The sequence below is a fragment of the Primulina eburnea genome, chromosome 8, assembly GCF_022965805.1.
Source record: "Primulina eburnea isolate SZY01 chromosome 8, ASM2296580v1, whole genome shotgun sequence".
Classification (NCBI taxonomy): Eukaryota; Viridiplantae; Streptophyta; class Magnoliopsida; order Lamiales; family Gesneriaceae; genus Primulina; species Primulina eburnea.
In genome coordinates this window covers 7,287,545-7,308,992 of record NC_133108.1, presented here as the reverse complement: position 1 = coordinate 7,308,992, position 21,448 = coordinate 7,287,545, and the positions used below count along the sequence as shown (strand labels likewise).

General features: G+C 36.1%; 1 protein-coding gene across 1 annotated transcript; it reads right to left on the bottom strand.

Moving 5' to 3' along the window:
- Window positions 1-4,657: 4,657 nt before the first annotated feature.
- Window positions 4,658-20,414, bottom strand: LOC140838785 (helicase-like transcription factor CHR28). Its single transcript, XM_073205339.1, has 12 exons — window positions 20,025-20,414; window positions 19,843-19,882; window positions 19,261-19,590; window positions 17,840-19,014; window positions 16,727-16,798; window positions 9,117-9,194; window positions 8,142-9,018; window positions 7,446-7,576; window positions 7,111-7,332; window positions 5,750-6,352; window positions 5,462-5,671; window positions 4,658-5,288 (listed from the first exon to the last, which is right to left on the bottom strand). The coding sequence occupies exons 1-12, from the start codon at window positions 20,157-20,159 to the stop codon at window positions 5,181-5,183; spliced, it is 3,981 nt and encodes a 1,326-aa protein (XP_073061440.1). The 5' UTR covers window positions 20,160-20,414; the 3' UTR covers window positions 4,658-5,180.
- Window positions 20,415-21,448: the final 1,034 nt, after the last annotated feature.

Sequence of the window (21,448 nt, the reverse complement as noted above, 5' to 3'; positions counted from 1 at the left end):
GCACATCTTTCTAACATATGTCCGAGCTTTCTATGCCATAACACTGGTAATTTTTCTCCTGAACCAATTGATGCAACATCTAGTTCCGTCTCTTTGTGTGTTTCTTCCAAAAGTACATACAAATTTGCAGCAACTCTTTCCGCTTTCATAACCACAAGCACACCCTTCACAATTTTCGTGATATTGTACTCTTTATGGGTTTTGTATCCGATATCATGCAATTGTCTCAAGGAGAAAAGATTTTTCATCAGTCCCTTCATAAGTCACACCTCTTATATGGTGTGAATGGTGCCATCAAATATTCTTATTTTGATAGTACCGACCCCAACGATTTCTAAAGCATGATAATCCCCATGAATAAAGATCCTTCCGATACTATTTCATAATGATCAAACCATTCTCTCCGAGATGCCATGTACCACAGCGCTTATGAATCCATAATCCACATGTCACAAAATGTATGTTTGCCTTCTGAAATTGTTGCCGCTTCGCTGAATAATATTTCACCACCGCCTGAAATATTGGCCACATTTCCTTGAGAACTCTTATCGATACTCGTACACTTTTTTTGAAGTGTCTTTTAGCGTTATATTTAAAGCAATAAATATTTTTTTTCTTACTTCGTAACTTTGATCTACCTCGTCTTTAGCTCCCACTTGAGTCACGGTCTATAAATCTTCCTCTTATCATTAGTAAAACCTATGTCTATTTCGAAGTTACCAACATATCTTCCTTGTTCTTGCACCCGCTTTCTTCTCCGAGAATTGCAGTTAAGACATCGTCGAACTTTTGATAGCTCATAAAAATATTGTTGGTTAAGTTGATGATAATTCAATCATATGAATCTGATAATCTTTGAAGTAGAAGCTCTGCACCTTCATTTTCCTCTATTTTATGCTCCTTTAAAGTGAGTTGGACAAATAGAATATTTAGTGCATTAATATGTTCGGTCACCGATGAGGATTCTGCCATCCGAAGAGTATAAATTCTTCTATTTAAGAAAATCTTGTTGTATAGTGGCTTGACCTCGTACATCTTTGTCAGAGTATCTCACATAACTTTTGTTGTTTTTATCTTAAATATACTTGACAATATTTCGTCTGCTATAGCTGAGTGTAAATTGGCAACATTATTATTATTTATATCATTCCATTTTCCATCGTTCGTTATTTCCACCGGAATATCTCCAATAGCCATTGAACTATTCATCTTTCTTAAAACTGTTTGTATATTTATTTTTCATAACATAAAATTGCTTCAATTGAGTTTCGTTATCGCGTACCTGTCCCGCCATTATATATAAAGCAATTTAGTTGACTGGACAAAATAATCTTGTTTTAATAAAAAGATCTCAAAAAAATATTTTCTGATGTGGAAGATCATTCTAACTGCAACCACAGAGCATACTCAGAATTTTAAAAATCTTAAACCAAGACTCTAATACCTCTTGTTGGTCCCACGTGAGGTAAATTGAGATAATAATATGAAAATAAAGCATAAAACTAAACATCGAGATTTACATTAAAAACCACTAAAAATTATTAGACTAAAAAAACCACGGACAAGATGAAAATAATTTAACTACGATATTTTACGGTGTACCACTCACTGTCTTTCCAAAGAAAACACACTCTCTCAATACAGGAGAACAACACCTCAAAAATATTATAAAATTAAGCATTCAAATGTTATAAGATGATCGAAAACTCGATTGATGGATGATTTCTGAATGAGAGGAAAGATCTCTATTTTATAGAGATCTTCGTCCGTGTGAAAACGAATATAAAAAACACATCTTTCGTCTGAATATTTCTTCCATCTTTCGTTTTTATTCAACAAAATCACCTACCACCTAATAAACTATCTGCCACCGAACCTTCTTATACCGACAACAGGTTGCTTGATAATATCGTAGAGAAGAATATGATAAACAGGCATGAATCAGAATGGAGCCTTCATTTTCTGTGGGTTGTTAGATCAAAATCACGTGAGAATATTAATAAATGAAAGTAACATATTTCAAGATTGAAATCAAACTGTACGGCATTTTGTGGATCTTATCGTCTTATGCGGTCTATCATCTTTGAATATGTCAAATGCTATCTGTTACGATCCGGCTCATGTTTGTGTGATTATACAGTAAGCTCCTTCGTCATCGTTTTATGAAAATAATGAATCCAAGTTGTTGTAAATATTAATTGCAATCCATTATAAGTTTCTATTATAAGTCATTTTAAACATTGATTTTTAACTCATGTGGAACAAAGATATTATAATCATTTTTTTTAAACGCGACAAGAACGCCGTGACTTGCACTTGATCCACCAGTATAGGAAATCTAGAAATGACTCGTGTTGGTTTAAGAATAGTCACTCATGTATCATTTGTCATGTATAACACTTATTTCTCATTGTTCTTAATGTCCATCGTGCATTTATCATTGTGCTAATAAATATTGTTAAAATATTTCATGTAGTTATCATCAATTAAAAGTTTCAGGATGAAAGAAAATGATAAATGACAAAATTTATCAAGGTGGTGCTGCACAATTCTTGCCATTTCAGCCGAGGATGCAAAGGTGGGACTCACGAGGACCTAACTTGGAACATTGGTCTGTGTGTGGGTCTTCGGTCTTCCGAGTTCCGATGGGGAGAATATATTTTTATTATTTATTTTTGAAATAGAATAAAAGCTAAAATGATAAGTAAAATGCTTAGCCCTTAGAACATGACTTATTTCACCACTCATGACAAGGGTATAGTTTTTAAGGATAAAATCGAGGATTAATATGAATAATGGATTAGAATTTTCTTTTTCATATGATATCTACTAACTCTTTGACTTTAAGGACATGTTTCAGATAAATGCTAGTTCTATTTGAATTTTTAGTTTTTGTAATCAAATATACATTTTTACGTAAATATAAATGTAAATTAACTTTGCTACTTAATTAAAAATATAAATGTAAATTAACTTTGCTCCTTAATTAAAAACATCTTTTGGTTTTGTGGTCTTTTCTTTCCTAGTCAATCTTAGCACTACCACTTTATGTGATATTATTATTAATAATATTATTATTATTAATAAGTTTGAGACATCTAAATAACAATTTTGATGTCATGACTAAATTTAAAATTACCAACAATACTCCTTTAAAATTATAAAAATAATCTATTTTTTATTTAGTACAAAAATATATTTTAGTAAATTTATGAATTCCTTTATGACAGTCCATTTTCCCAAAAAAAAATTAAAATTACAAAAAAATTCTTTAATATTTATCCAAACTTATAAATTTTAAAATATTATATAATTCTGAATATAAGAAATCATCATATTAAAAAAGTTATTATTAAGGTTTGAATGCTAAAAATAACTATTTCGATGTCATTATATTTAAAAAACAAAAACAAAAATACTCATTTCCTCAAATTATAAAAATATATTCATTTTATACAAATATCATAAAACATATTTTAATAAAATTAAATCTAATCTATATCTAATATATCCTAATAAAATATATTTTTAACTTTATCTATATTTTTAATTTTAAAATGATCATCAGTATAATTTAAATTATTATAAAGTCATTTTTACTTTTTTTTTTAATAAAAATTTTGTTATAATCTCTAGATTTTAAAAACAAAATACAAAAAGCGTCATATGGCGTGTAAGAGAGGCAACTTTTTTGTGAGAAGACATGGAATCCACCTTTAATATAGTTGAAATATGAGAAAGAAATCATGTACAAGATACAGAAAAATCCAAAGATAAGGTTGGCCATTTTCTCAGAAATTTATACAGAACCAGAAATCTGACCGTGACTAATACGGTGTTAATCCTATTAGGATCATATTACTTTTCCACATCTTATTAGCCTTACATATACATACAAGGAACTGGAGAGCGTGCAACTGTTCAATGTCGTGAACTAAATATACCTAGGCAACCAGAGATTACATAAACCTTATTACCTTCTATAGGAGATCCAAAATGAAAACAAGGACGTCTGCCATCAATTTTCTAAATAAAAGATTTTCATATTTACCTCCCTCGATGAGCTACAGCATTCTGTGGGTTTGATTGACAGCCTAAGCTGCATTTCATTGTTCCGGTCTCATGAATTTATGGGTGCAAGATAGAGAATACCACCCATCCAGGACCATCTCTTTCATTCAAAAATTCTAATCAACATCCCACCAATGGTGGATAAAACTAAGATACCTATTCCCACTGAATAAAAGCACATCGGAACCATGTGAATAACACTTTTAGGCAGCTACCTTGTCACCTATTTTTTTTAATAATCCTCACATTTTAAAACTCATGTTTATATCAGTTTTCTTGTCAATCACCTAAAAGATATCATTTCTCATAACATAAGCTCTTAATCAAAAGCGCAAAACATTATTCACTTAAGCTAATTTATAAGAAACCTACATTACAGATCAACAGTATAATTTGGTGTGGTACTACCACACAAACAAATGATAATACCACAAAGCTCAAAGTCACTCCATATGTTAGATCAACATATTCATTTACTTCTGACAATTAATGGTCACAGATGTATCTTGATGCAGCGTCTATACAAAATAATTTTAAAAGAAAAAGAATCACCATATTGCATGTAAAAATTCTAAACTGATGGGAAAAAGGCAAGCAAGTTGAAACTATATGCATTTATAGAGATCTGTACAGAAAATTGAATAACACGTTTTTTGTTCCTACATTTTTCTGCAGCAGTGTCACAGAAGTCAAAAGACCAATTAAAGAATAAAAAAGAAATCTTTGGTCTTTGGCCAATGATCAGAAAAAGAAAATATACGGCTCTATTTCAAACCACTCTAGCTGCGTAGAAATTATCTTCATCAAGACAAGAACTGATGGGTGAGGGTCAGAACATACAAAATATAATAAAAAGAATTTCTAGTGTTACCTCAAGGTTTCTATCTTTCGCAATGTTGAGTCTCTAATGCTATACAGAACGTGAGAAGAAAGAATAACTTTATCCAAAAATGGATCTGGTGAATCTTCATGGAGAACCATAATGCTGTGTGATGCTAAAGCTACCAGTTCCTGTTAATCCTAAAGATCTGCTTTGTAAAAGAATCAGCTGCCACCGATAGCTTATGAAGAGTATAAAAAGAATAATCCCAGGATATCCTAGAAAACAATTAATTAACTCGAAAGAGATATTTCAAATCTTCCACGGTAAGCCGTGTTTGTCTGCCACCAGTCTCATCCTCTCCAAACGCTGCTGAGACCATTTCTCTCTTCCTTTGCTGAACAAGAAGAAACATAAAGAAACCAGATAAATAAAAAAACAAGTTTATCGCATTCTTCAAATTTATTTCCTAAAACTTTATATGACTTTCTTTACTTGCATTCTACCCATTTTCGTTGGGGAGGGAGAATACATGGGATCGAAAATAAAATGCAGTAAAAGCAAAGGTACCTGTAGGGATAAAATGCGATCTTCTACTGTATCCTTCACAGTCAGCCGAAAAACTGACACAGGGCGCGTCTGCCCAATACGGTGGGCTCTGTCAATAGCCTGATCTTCAGTCGTTGGGTTCCACCACAGATCAAGGAGGAGAACACGACATGCTGCCACCATGTTTAATCCAAGACTTGCAGCTTTCAGAGACATGATCATAACAGAAACCTGGTAGAAAGCTTCCATGCTTAATTCTTTGAGAAGAAGTGCTATTAATTTTTAACAAAAGCTAGAGGTAAGACAAACCTCTGGAAGAGAATTAAAATCTTTCACAGCTCTGTCTCTGGCAACAACTGGCATTGTTCCATCAAGTCTACGATACTGAATGGAAGACTTCTTCAAACAATCTTCAAGCAAGTCCAGCATCCTAGTCCACTGGGAGAACACGATGGCTTTCTCTCCTACAAACTGTGCTAAGTTTGAATTTCTATTTATGTCTGAATTTTGGTTATCTTCTACTGAATCGTGAGCATGTAACTTTTCTGAACATCCACCTTGTTCGAAGGAATTCGAGGAACACGTTCTTAGGGGACGCTCATAGGGTTTGGACAAAGACGACAATAGCTCAAGGGCGGCCTTGATTTTGGAAGAATCCTCTGGACGACTCAGAGAACAAGGCTCATTAACCTCAACAAGTACAGAATCAGAACACCTGGGGGTATTTTCCATACCGAGCTGATCAGATAGTGAAATGCGCAGCGAGGTCATTGAGAATATATTGGACAAGGAAAGATGGGTTTTGCAATTCTTGGTGACACACTGAGTGTCATCACCTATTATATGCTGGCATATGCACTGGTCGCAATAAACATGTCCACAGACAGTTACAACGGCGCCATCAGGTGGGTCCTAAAACGTAAAAGCAGTTAAATAGCTTGTAAAGCATTATTCGACAAACATAGACAAATGTAATCCCATGGTTCTGTGAATAATATTGGCAATTTTGCAGCAGTGGAGCATCTGGAGTTAAAGTTGAAGCATCCGCCAGGGCATATTAACCGAACATCCACATATTTAACAGATGCAAACTGGATAGTTACAGACCAGTTTTCCCAGTCAATGAAAAATGTGTCCATAGTTCAAACACGACGTTGACAAGTGTGTATTTCTGTGTTACCCTCAATGTGTGTGATTTTTTCATTTAATACATCAGGGCATCCTTGGCCATTAATTCACGGGATTGACAAGGAAACTAGCAATCAGGTATATATTAGTAATTCTACAGAAACTAATGTCCAATTTGAATCATGTAAGGGAGCACAAATACTAATACTAATTACAAAAAAGTAAAAACTTCGGCGCCAAATTGCTTTTACCCATCAAACAGATGAAACACAAATGAAATATATAGCCACAAGCACGTTTATAACAAATTCATAAAAATTCTTGGGCATTTATTTTGCATTTTGTTGGTGTTTCTTACATCCACTTTAGAGTCACGTGCTCACAAATGGTGGAGAGGACAAATAAATAGCTTTCCCATATACACGAGAAACATGGATCTAATTAAAATACCAACTAACATAATAAAAAATAACAATAATTAATTATGGAAAACACTAAATAAGTGTGGGAAATCATGAGACGGTCCATAACTAACTACTTACATTGCAAATCCCACATATAGCTAAAGACGCTTCCAAACAATTCAGAAGGAAAATCTGTTTCTCCCGAGGAAGTTTCTTAGCTACCTCAATGGATGCATTCATTTTTGATTTAGAATCGAATCCCCTAACAAGAAGAGGGTGATCACAAGCTTGTCGAAGCCGCAGAAGCATTAACAATATGTTCACATAATTTTGTTTCACAGTTCCTGCTGCTGCATATTCCTGTCAAGATATATATATTTTAAAAGAAAAAACAGAGAGGGAGATAAAACCCTGAGACCAGAAGAGCAATGAAAGATTATTATGACATCGAGCTGGAACAAAAGAAAGCATACAGCAAACTGCGCACGCGACTCCGCCTCAAGCCTGCTGTAAAAATCCCGTTCCTCCTGGGAAAAATCAACTTTTTTCATCTTTATAGTTTTGGGTGGGAGATTGATAATTGGTTCTCCATCAATAAGAGTACCTATGTCATCATACACCATGATATCAGTAAATCTCCTGAATTCTTTTAGCTTATGATGCCATGATAGCTAAGTGCAAAATAAAATGCGGAGGGAACACAGAAAGCTCAACAAAGGGGAGGAACTTCAAATTTATGATGGACAACACAATTTATCAACCAGACCAGAATCCTATTTTCTAGAGTTCAACAAACCAAAATAGATTAATTAATTCATGCTAGTTATGTCCATATCCCCACGCCACAAAACAGGCCTAACAGCTTCACAAACACAGATAGGCACTGAATAGGCTATCATGGTCATATTAATATTCCCCAGAAGACTGAATGATATATACAAAATCAAAGCCTCGAAAAATTTCAACACCACAGTTATTTTATGATTCTCAAATGCCAATAAGCAACAGAAACCTCCTAACACATTTATAGTGACATATCACCCGACTTTCATAGGGAACAGCTATACTTGCTGCTGACATTTACAACAGGGTTAACATCACATCAAGCAAGCAATAAAAGCAAAACAAAATTAGAGTAACAGCAAACAAGAGGATAACATATCTCTTACCTTTTGTTCTACGTAACATAATAGTCTTCAGCACAGCTTGTAATTTTTTGTAGCCATCCTTCGGATTCCTATGAATGGGTGTCTTTAGTTGGTCGCAGAAGGTCTTAAAAACAGCATATGGATCGTGCCTGAGAAATCTAAAATAGCTATATAGATCATCAATCGCATTTTGCATTGGAGTCCCAGATAAGCACCATCTTCGTTTCGCACGAAGGCCCCAACAAGCCCTGGCTACCTGAGTTCTGTGGTTCTTAATACTCTGAGCCTCGTCCAACACAACTCTAAACCATCCAACCTTGGCAAGCGGGCCAGATATAGTTTCATATAATTCTTCGTCGATTCCTCTATTACACTTCTTACTTCTCGAGGGTTTTTGGTCAGACATGGATTCAAGAAGTTTCCTTTTTTTACCAGATGAAAATCCTTTAAATGGGGCACCTGCCTGATCATCATTTTCATTAACAACAGGCTGCTTTGGCACCTCCATGCTCACAATAGCATAGGTTGTCAAAACAACATCATATTTGGCCACCTCGCGAGGATCCTTAGTGCGGTTACTTCCATGATATACTAGAACAGAGAGATCGGCTTCAGTTGTAACTCTATTGTGCAATTCATCAGACCACTGCCGGAGGACACTTGTTGGACATACAATAAGGGTGCCAGCAGCAGGCCTGCCCTTAGATTGCAAATGTGTCTGGCCCCACTTGATATGACTTCCATAAACTTGAGGAGATTTGGCACCTCCTCTATCATCATCATCATCCAAATTTAAAGTCTCTGCCTCTCTTTGTTCTCGGTTAGTCTTAGGTGCTTTAGAAGATGAAGACCTTTCTTTCAGAATCAGAGCAATCGTTGATATAGTCTTCCCAAGTCCCTGCCAGAAGTAGTGGATACCCAAAACATATGAGAATTGTTTCATGGAAAGTATCAGCAAATATACCTTCAAAAAGTCAACTAAACCCCCTATGTTACCTGATCATCCGCAAGAATCCCACCAGAACAGCATGCACTTTTTGTCTCCTTGTTAACCATCCAGGATAAAGCAATCCTCTGTTCACAAATTCAGCCAATATTAATTGGGAGATGTACCAGGAAAATAAAGCTCCCGCTCACTCTCATTTTTGGGACAAAATGCACTGATAATAAGCAAAGTTTATCATGGGACTCTTCACATATCTAGAATTATTTATGAAAAAACTATTTCACATGGCATACTTGGTAAATATTTCAAATGGTTGTAAAAGCCAATTAAACTTTTAACCATAACCCAAGAGATAGATAAAATAAATCAGTGCAGGAAATCTGGTTTCGTAAGAATTGTAACTGTTGAATAACTGAACATTGGATAATTAGGAGTTTGATTTATTAGATAGAGTTACAAGCTATACTTATTCCTTTTTTAAAAGTTTTAAAAAGATTAAATTAGATAGCATTAATTGGTTTGGTAGGCTTTATAAATTGTACAATGTATTCTTTAATTTCCTAGATTAAATAAAATACTTCTCTCCCATATTTTTCTTTTTAGAAACTTACATGGTATCAAATGTCAGCACATGCCGATGACTAAGTACGGTATGACATCTTCCTCCGGTGCAAATTCCAGTTCTGCGACCGCGACTCCTACCATGAGCGATAATGCTTCACCTCCCTCTATCACGTGCCATAAACTGAATGGCCGCAACTTTTTGTCATGGTCACAATCCATATTGTTGTTCATCTGCATATGCGGTAAGGATGACCATCTCACGGGCAAAGCGACCAGCCCGGACTCCGACGATCATATATTCAGGGCATGGAGATTCGAAACAGTATGGTTATGTCATGGTTGATTAATTCTATGAACCCCGACATTGGTGAAAATTTTCTCCTATATAACACGGCCAAAGACGTTTGGGATGCCGCACGAAAGACCTATTCCTGCAAAGATAACACATTGGAACTCTTTTCCACTGAATCTATCCTTCATGATCTACGAAAGGAGGAGAAATGTGACCACCTACTTCATGTCTCTCACTCGTCACTAGCAAGAATTAAACATATTTGATTTACATGCCAGGAAGTGTCCTGATTACGAGCAGATTTACAGCACCATTGTCGAGAAAAAGCGAGCCTTTAGATTCCTTCTCGGGCTCAACAACACTTTGGATGATGTCCAGGGACGGATTTTGGGGACGAAACTTTTGCCAAGCCTCTGCGCTTCAGTCTTAGCAGTTCAGCGCCAACATGTGACTAATTCCGCCTCACGCCCTCAGCCCTACAGCTCCCGATGCTTGCGGACCATCATATTCATACCCTTTGAAGCGAAAACAAGGGGCTGACCGTCTTTTGTGCAAAAAATGCCATAAGCCCAACCATAATCTGGATACCTGTTGGAGGATACATGGTAAACCTGCTAATTGGAAGCCAGCTCGTGAGCGTCGAGCACATGTTGCTGCATCGGAGCCTTCTCCGAACCCTTTGCCATTCACCAAGGAGCAGCTTGATATGCTTCAAAAATTGTTTTTCCAGCAGCCATCATCCTCCACCACTTCGATAATTGGTACGGGAACCACAACAATGCGAGGTGATATTCTTGTTGCTTTCCTCACACAAACAGAAATTTTCACAATATTGAATTGTCGATTCGGGTGCCTCAGATCATATGACAGGCACTTTTCAAGTGTTTAGATCTTACAGCCCATTTTCAGTGCCCAAATCAGTACGTATTGCTAATGGGTCTTGCACTACAATACTTGGCTCGGGCTCAGTGAATTTATCTCCTTGTTTGTCTTTACACAATATGTTGTTCGTCCCTGAACTCACTTGCAATTTACTGTCTATTAACAGCATTAATCGTGATATCCAATGCTCTACGATTTCTCTAACTATATCATTTTCAGGACCTGGCATCAGGGAGGAGGATTGGCAATGTTGAGTTATGTGCAGGCATGTACCTCCTTCAGATGAAGCCTTTCTCGGGATATCAACCAGCCAACCCGGACAGTTCTTCATCCTCCCCAATTTCTTCTGTATTTTATTTGAATAAGATAGCGACTTCATGCTATGGCACTATTGCTTAGGTCACCCCAATTTTGTATATCTTATGAAATTGGTCCATTTTCTGTTCGGTAATAAAAATTTGCAGTTTCCTTAGTGTGATGTATGTCAGTTGTCAAAACACGCACGACATTCATTTACACCACAAGCATACAAACCATCCAAAAGCCCTTTTCTCTCATACATAGCGATATTACAGGCTCCCATTGGTTCTTGTTATTTGTGGATGACCATACTCGTCTTTCCTGGATTTATCTCATGAAAGACAAGTCTGAAACTTCACACATATTCAAGACATTCCAAGCCATGATACAAAACCAATTTTCAACCAAAATTCAGATTTTCCGATCTGATCGCGCAAGGGATTTCTTTAAACCTATTTTAGGTGATTTCCTCACTAGTCAAGGAATTATTCATCAAAATTCCCGCGTCAACACCCCTCAACAAAATTGCGTCTCCGAACGGAAAACCCGACATTTACTTGCGGTTGCTCAATCCTTGTTACTCACAAACAATGTTCCTCGCCATTTCTGGATCAATGCTGTCTTTTATTACCGCATTCTTGATCAATCGCATGCCCTCTCGCGTCCTCAATTTCATAACCCCGATCCAGTTTCTCCTCGAGTTTTACCCAATTGGACACTTGCCAATATTCCACTCAAAGTTTTTGGCTGCTCCACTTTTGTCCACATCATTCCCATAATCGAAGCAAGTTAGATCCACGTTCCCAAAAGTGCATTTTCTAGGTTACTCTCCAACTCAGAAGGGCTACAAATGTTATTCTCCTGTCACCAGGAAATTTTATACCTCTGCGGATATCACCTTCCTTGAGAATGAACTTTTTTATTCAGCTTCTTCGGTTCACAGGAGGAGGAGATATCAAATTAACCTCAAAATCTGGAATTCATTTTTGAACCTCAAAATTTGGAACCGAGTGATTCAGGCCCATCCTTCATCCGATCATATTCATACCAACCAGCCAGACAATTCCAAATCTCAAAGTCATATCCCACCTTTTGATCATGTCTACTATCGCAGAAGGCCACTCCAACAGACGGATCATGGGACACTGTACAAAATTAGGTAAGCCATAACTCTTCTTCGCAGCCAGATCCCAAGGAAAATGACTAAGGTACAATTGACTTTGTATCTCTTACAATTGATGAAAATGAGATTGATGATAGGCTCATTGCATTAAGAAATGGAATTAGACCATGCACACAACACCCTATAAAAACTTTGTATCCTTTAAGAAATTATCACCTGCATATCGAGCATTTGTATCTAACTTGGATCAGGTTCAAGTTCCGTCAAATATCTCTGAAGTTCTCCAAGATCCAAATTGGAAGACTGATGCCTTTGATGAAATATGGGTCCTTGAAAAAATTAATACATGGCAAATCACTGAACTTTCTTTTTTTTTTTTTTTTTTTGATAAGAAACAGATATTTATTATTAATATATGTTAATGTCCATTACAGTCAGTGGACTAGAAATCCACTACTAATGAAAAGAAAACACAACGTCTAACAATAGATGTAAGACCAATCTCTTAATAAATCAGAAATCGATAAACCGTTGAAGTCTTTGACTGATCGAATCCAGTTAGCTATATTGATCTTGATATTCTCCCAGCAATCTTCTTCTTTTTGTTCAATCTCTTGAAAGATTCTTCTATTTCTCTCTAGCCATATCGCCCAACATATTCCGTGCATCACCACTCTCCAAAAGATTTTTCCCTTTTTGCCAAGCAACTGTCCAAGGTCTGTAGCAAACAAGTCCTTTGATGTTTTCGGAGTAACCCAAACCAGTCTCAATTCTTCCAAAGCCCTAGCCCATAGTGCACTACTGAAGTTGCAATGAACAAGCAAATGATCTTGTAACAAGACTCAATATTGTCTGTGTACTCTTGTCAGCTGTCGCAAACATTTATTGACCTCTATACCAACTTGATGTCAAAAATGTATTCCTGAATGAAGAACTGGAAGAAGTGGTCTACAGGAATATTCTCCCAGGATTTAAGTCAGAAGCCATTGTCGACAAGGTATGCAGACTGAAGAAATCACTTCATGGTTTGAAACAATCTCCTCGAGCATGGTTTCATAGATTCACCAATGTCTTGAAAGGAGATTGATACATTCTGTGCCAATCAGACCATACTTTACTTGTCAAGCACTCCAAAGAAGAAAATATCACAGTCATTATCGTGTATATGGATGATATTGTGCTTACTGGCAATCATGGAGAGGAAAGAGACCGAATAAAATTGCTACTCTCTAAAGAATTCGAGATGAAAGATTTGGGACACTTGAAATATTTTCAGGAAATGGAAGTGGCGAGATCAACTCGTGGAATCTCGCTCTCTCCAAGGAAGTATTTGTTGGATCTCTTGAATGAAATTGGTATGTTGGAGTGCAAGCCGGTTGACACACCCATGGATCCAAATGTGAAAATAGAAATCAAAGAGGATAATCTATCTATTTTTTTTTATAAGAAACATATTTTATTAATAATAGATTAAGGAAGAGTACATCAGTGGACTAATGGTCCACTCTTCGTTAAAAAGCACGCATCATGATATTTGTCTTAATGGTACACATATTCCCAATTTCTCACTAAATCTAAAATCGAAACGTTTTTAAAATCGTGATGATTGGCAATCCACAATGCAATTTTGACCTTTATTTTTTCCTAGCAATTCTCTGTAGATTCTTCATTGCCCTCGAAAATTTTTCTATTCCTCTCCTGCCATACCGTCCAGCATAAGCATGAACAACCACTTGCCAAAAAATTCTTCCCCTGGTACCAATTAACTGTCCCAAATCCATACAGAATAAATCATTTGTGGACTTCGGTATCACCCACACCAACCGTAGCTCTTGCAAAGCTCTAAACCACGGTGAGATTGTGAATGGACAATGAATGAGCATATGATCCTGAGTCTCTGTTTCTTTTTTACATAACACACACCAATTTGGGCACAAAGCAATTGTTGGCCATCTTTTTGAATCATCTCCGAGGTAGGTAGCTTTCCCAATGAAGTTGTCCAAGAAAATAGCTGGATCTTTTTTGGAACTGGAAGTTTCCAAATAACATTGAAAAGTGGAAACAGGTGGAAAACGATTATGTGGGAAGAAAGACTCGTAGAAGGATCTAATTGAGATCATACCCGAAGAATCCCCTTGCCACTGAAGAAAATCATCTACCCCTTCAACAAATCTAACTGAATCTAAAACCCCTAATAACTCGGACAAAGCAATCTCCTCATCCCTGACATCCGTTCTAAAATGAAAATCCCATGATTGGGTAGATGTGACATTATCAAAGCGAGCAAAATATGATATAGGCAGATTGTGAATTGATGAAAGCTGAAACAAAGATGGAAAAAGATCTTTAAAAGAAGAATCCCCCCACCATCTATCCTCCCAAAACCTAGCCTTGTTACCTCCTCTCACCTTAATTATGACCCTCTGTTTAAAAGCTGGGTATATTCGGGAAATAAATTTCCATGGACACCTGAACGTGACGTTTAATGCCAAACCTGCATCCCACATATTTTCTTGTAACCCATATTTACTCACAATTATTTTCTTCCACAATCTCTCATCTTCCACAAAAAATCTCCACCACCACTTTCCCAGCAAGGCTTTGTTTCTCAGTATAATATTCCCAACACCCAATCCTCCTTTATCCTTCGGTCTACACACCTTATCCCACGCAACCAAATGGCTATGAACATCTCCATCCACTCCGTCCCATAGAAAGTTTCTTGAAATCTTCTCCACTAATTCCGCTATACCCTTAGGCACTTTAAATAAAGAGATAATAAATCGGTATAGAATTCAAAACCGATAATATCAATGTCAATCTACCACCTCTTGACAAAAAAGAATTCTTCCAACTTGCCAACTTTTTCGACATCTTAGCCACAACGGGATCCCAAAAAGAAGCTTGTAACGGATTGCCACCCAAAGGCACTCCCAGATACTTAATAGGCCATATCTCCTTACCACATCCCACTTGTTATGCCAGTAATTCAACCTCTCCTTGATCAAAGTGGATACCCAACAAATCACTTTTTTCCCAATTGATTTTTAAGCCTGACATTTCACAGAACGATCTCACCACTTGCACAAGGAACCTGATATGATCCTCATTTTGCACAAAGAAAAGTGTGTCATCCGCAAACTGAACGTGTGAGATCTCGATCTTGTCTCTACCAACTTCCATCCCCCTTATGAGATTCCTTTCCTTGGCTTTATCAATTAATCTCCACAACACATCCACTACCAAGTTGAACAAAAAAAAGGAAAATGGATCTCCTTGTCTTAGCCCTTTGAATGCCCTAAACTTACCTCTCGGCCTATTAATCTCCCCAACATTATCCCTTGTCTTAGCCATAATGGTGAGGAAACTAATATATCTCTCCCACGCTCGATCAGATATTGGCTTTGTTGTAAGCATTATCAATCAGTTCGTGAACAATCCAACTGAGAAGCACATGGATATCGTATATAGAGTTCTGAGGTACCTGAAGGGATAACCTAAAAAGGGATTACTGTTTTGCAAAGTCTCCTCAAGGAATATCCAAGTATACAATGATGCAGACTGGGCAGGTTCAACAAATGACAGACGCTCCACATCAGGTTACTGCACATTAGTAAAGGGAAACCTTTTGAACTTGGACAAGGAAAAAGCAACCAGTAGTGGCGAGAAGTATCGCAGAGGCAGAATATCATGCCTTAGCCAATGGCATTTGTGAGGGGATATGGCTCCAAATACTACCGAAGGAACTAAAATTAAAAGATCATTAAATAGTGGAGTTGAAATGTGATAACCAAGCTACAATAAGTATTGCCAAGAACTTGGTTCATCAAGATCGAACCTGGTTCATCAAGATCGAACCAAAAATAGAGATTGATTGTCATGTCATAGGTGAGAAATTTGAGAAAGGTGTCGCGAAGCTTAGCTATGTCCCTGCTCAACTACAAGAGGCAGACATTCTGACAAAGGCCTTATTTCGACCTATCTTTGAAGACGTGGTCTCCAAGTTGGGCATGATCAACACACACAACCCAACTTTAGGGGGAATGTTGAATTACTGAACATTAAATAATTAAAAGTTTGATTTATTATTTGAGTTATCTGTTGTACTTCATTCTTTCTTTTTAATAGACTAGATTAGATTAGATAATATTCATTCGTATGGTAGGTTTCATAAATTGTTCAATGTATTCTTTGATTTCATAGATTAAATAAAAATAATTTTCTACCATATTTTTCCTTTTAGAAACTTACAGTAATTGTAAGGTTTTAATCATTCTAATCAAACAAAGTGTGTTGATGTAAATTACTTAAAAATAAATAACGAATATAGAGAAGAAACAGTAAATGGACATGAAAAGGATCCTACTATATTCAAGAATAAAATGGGGACCTTATTTCTATCTTTTATACAGCCCATTAAAAAACATCGAAAACTAAAGAATCGGGGAAATAAGTTGTAACAATAACGAATGTGTGCTTCTCAAAAAACAATAATGTACCTGGTGTTTCAGTAAAGGCACGGCCAAAAGACCGTCTGGTGGAGTAGCTTCTGATTTTGCCTGTGAAAGATCCTGACAATCACGCAATACTTCTTGTAAAACAGTTCTCCAACCAATGAACAAGAAAACTTTTAAAACTCTCAGAAATACACACGTGTTCACAAATTTATCACAGCAACAATAAATGTTCACATCATAGTAAATACGACACCACAAATTGATAAAATATTTCCGTTCTCCAGGCAATAAGTGTTAGTAATGGTCTAAATAATATATCGCCCAACCATTCATTCACCTTCACTAGAAAACATGATACTAGAAGATCACACTGAATCAAACACTGTAAGTTTAATTAAATTTGGAAAGGAGGAAACATGCAGCAGCATAACTTATTTTTCTGCATTGTAATCAAATCATCAATTACATTTTCCAATTATTTGCATCACAAAAGCTAAACCACTGCTACCCTGGTTCACTTGGCATACTAAACAAGCAAGAATTGGAAAACTGTAATATAGGAATTGCGTCTACAGATAGCGAAGCGGCTATTTCATGTTTCCACGATGCAAAAGGATATGAAGCAGGCAAGTGATCCAAGCACATCATTGCACAAGTAAAAGAGAATTTTTGTCCATTCATGTAAAGTGGACATAATCAACATATGATGCAAGAGTTAATGACCAAATATAATAATCATAGCATCAACTGCAAGCAATTTTTAACATCAACATTTGAGTCTCAAAAAGCAATCTTTAATATCAGTATCTAAATTCATAGCATCTAGGAATTAGACAAACTGCTAGCAGACCAACCAACACTATACACATTGTTTCTCAAAGAAAAATTTGTGATTTCATTAATCGTAGAAGATCCTTAAATTCCAACTTTTCAACAAAAATGAGAAGAAAATAGACAAAAACAAGAACAAGAGCTTGGCTGAACACCAGAAGCTTCAAAAAAGCTAAGAATAATGGAACTACCAAATTTTAAACCAGTTCTAACAATTTTGGAAAAATATCTAGTGTTATTGGAAGCAGCTAGATTATGCGATAGCGGTGTATAAATATAATAAATGCCTAGAGAAAAAGGAAAACGGTAATTTTAAAAGTTCACCTGCAGGGCAACACGAAAAATAACTCGTTCAGCATTTGGTCTCAGCCTGGGATTGGCAGTTACGATCTGGTTAATGGGGCTTCTTGATGTCAAAGATTGTGAAGCAACAACCGCATTAGCATTTATGGTAACAGGATTTGATCGTGCGGGAGCACTCATATCTTCAATAACATACAAATCACAGTCATCATCAGCATCGTTTTGTTCATACAAGTTATTCTGCACTTTTTGGACAGGGGGGTTTGGAAGATAAGAACGATCACAGTTGGCTACATTATTTTCCACCTTTAGGCAATTGAATTCTCTCTTAATAGAACGCTTTTGCAGTGTGCCAACTTGTTCTGACACCTGCAGAACTTCTAGCAATTCATGTGCAACATTAGTAGGGTTGTTTATGTGAGTTTCACTTATAGAGCCACAAATAAGGGGTTTTCTCTTTGTTCTGACAAGTATGTCTTCTTTTTCATTATTTGCACATGAAACGTAATTCTCAAAAGAAACAGAAGACAGAGAGTTCGACAAAGGCTTCTTCAAAACTTCAGTAGCAGGCAGCTCACCCGCACTTCCATAGTATTTCCTACTGAAAACATCAATTACTTCAGAAGCTCTAGAAACTATGTCACTAGAATTAACTGATCCAATATGCTTTTTGAACTTGATGTGATCTTGTATTTTCCTTTGTACATTTGACAAAGCATTGGGGGAATGCTGCTGCAACTCATTCTCCACCACAAGAGTCTCACCAAATTCGTTCAATTGAATTCCCCTATTTAAAGAAATAGAGCTAACACTTCCACAATTGGCACGGTGCTGCCCAAGCTCACCTCCAACCTTATCCATAAAGGGAGTCAAACTAATGAGTTCTTCCATGGTGTTATCTCCATCCATCATGTGAACCATCCGACCATCGTCATTAGCTAATGTAGTGATTTCAGAAATGTACGGACGATGTTGCTTTGTTGGAGGAAAAAATGATGGATTACCTGGGCTCAAAAAGCACAATTCACCATTTTCAGATATCATATCAGGAATATCCGCTCCAGTAACTTCACAAGAACTAGAGTCAGTGTGAGATGTGTCATATGAAGACATCTCCCTATCGATAGATAAATCTTGCTTTTGCTCAAAAGAAATCCCAAGATTACTTTCCTCTTTTAATTTCTTGTCGTATAAATCTGCAAACCAAATAATAACCAGCGTGTGCAATGAACAATAGTTAAATGATAGAAGGTGACAAAAACACTAAAATCAAGTCATGGTCAAGATTTATTTACAAACAGCAATAAGCTTTCAAGCACCAAAACAGATTGGAACAGATCATGATTCAGGAGGCAGAAATCTAAGGATCTCAAATATAACATGATCAGCATATGAAAACTGAACCAACTGTAGAATAGTTTCTCTAGTGGGATTTTTCTCACCATCATTTTGGAAATAAGATGCTGCAATCCGAGAACCACCATCAGAATAAGTATAGAAAAGGTCATTTCCCTGAAAAGACATACGATCATTGATGCTTCTGGAGCACATGTTCTCTGCATAACTAAGCCGTGATGAAGGTTCGACCCTTTCATTGTTTGGAACCATAGAAGCCCAGCCAGATTCTGAGAAACCATCTAAACATACATTCCTATGATTTGAAGCCTCGGAATAGTTAGAATTAGATAAGACACCAACTTCGGGAAACTCAGCTCTCATTAAACAGGTGGTGGTGGTGGTGGTGGCGGCGGCGGCTGTTGAATTCTGTGATCCTATGAAAAACAAAATATCTGATAACTTTAGGTGGAAAAAAGTTGGCAAGTTTGACAGAAATCACTAATTTCTGCACAATGTTGACAGTAAATAATAGCATAAATCAGCTAAAGTGAATAGAATGAAATCAGTACCCACTAGTTATTATCAGACAAGAAGTCGTGGTAACTTGAGAATGGTACACAGAACAAGATAATCACAAAAAACAATAATTACCAAAAAAAAACGCAAACCCAAATCTTGTCACCAACCTTGATTGGAGTCGTTAAAAAAAAAATCTTCCAACCCACCCTGAAAATCGGAAGAATAAACTAAGTTACTGATTAACAAAAGTAAAAGCATAAAGAAACTAGGGAACACACTCGGTGCGTGATATGCTCACTACATGATCAAGGCTTCACAAAACAAATAAAGTAAAAAAAGCTGAGAAAACCTGCACAGGATCAGGCGGTTCCCCTCCGTCCCACAAAGAATCGATATCGATAAGAATGTCATCACATCCATCGTCCATGGTGAACAATTCGTCTATTATCATCGAAGATCCCTCATCGGCCTTCGCCATCATCATCTCAATCAGTTCCCCCCTGTAAATTTAACAAACCTAATTTCCCACGAAACTCGCCTTTCCACAACACAAATACGCCGTCACCGCAAAGTTATCAATCAATAATGAAAAATGGGGTTACTACAATTTTGCAAAATTCACAAAGAATACGAAAGGGTGCAGACAGAGGCGAGGGAGCGTAGGTTAAAAACTGGAATACGGGGGGCGTATGTTAAGGAGGCTATGCTCTAAATTTCTGACTATTCTCTGCGCTTTTTTGCGAGTTCCTTATTATTTATTTAACTAGAAAAGCACCAGGGTACGTGCTAAAGTAAGCCGCGTTGTTTGTTTCCAATTAGAAGTGTGAAAGGGTAGGGGAAAGTCACCCAGTCGTTATGTTATGTCTATGAAATTAATTGACCTCGTTGACACCGAAACTCTTCGGTATTTACGGTTTCCACCAAAAGAAAGTATTTATTAAATATATATATTTTTTCCCTTTCTTAAGGAGCTTATAGTAATAATAATAATAATAATAATAATAATAATAATAGAGATATTAATAATATTAATTAATATTTAAAAAAAGTCACCCAGTCGTTATGTTATGTCTATGAAATTAATTGACCTCGTTGACACCGAAACTCTTCGGTGTTTACGGTTTCCACCAAAAGAAAGTATTTATTAAATATATATATTTTTTCCCTTTCTTAAGGAGCTTATAGTAATAATAATAATAATAATAATAATAATAATATAATAATAATAATAATATATATTAATATATTAATATTTAAAAAAAGTCACCCAGTCGTTATGTTATGTCTATGAAATTAATTGACCTCGTTGACACCGAAACTCTTCGGTATTTACGGTTTCCACCAAAGAAAGTATTTATTAAATATATACATTTTTTCCCTTTCTTAAGGAGCTTATAGTAAAATAATAATAATAATAATAATAATAATAATAGAGATATTAATAATATTAATTAATATTTAAAAAAACATCATCATCCTTGACCATTGCAAAGGACCGATGCATGCGTTATTTGCACCACCATTTTTCCATAAAAGAAACTTAAAATTTTCATTTTTGCTTCCTTTACTTTAATTTTTGTTTAGTTAAATTTGAAGAGTCGATAAAATTATACAAGATTAAATATTAAGAAAAACGAACAAATAGCAAGATTTTCTAATAGTTGGAGTTAAAAATAGGAGTGAGTCTCATGTGAGACAGTCTCACGGGTCATAATCCGTGAGACGGGTCAATCCTACCCATATTCACAATAAAAAGTAATACTCTTAGCATAA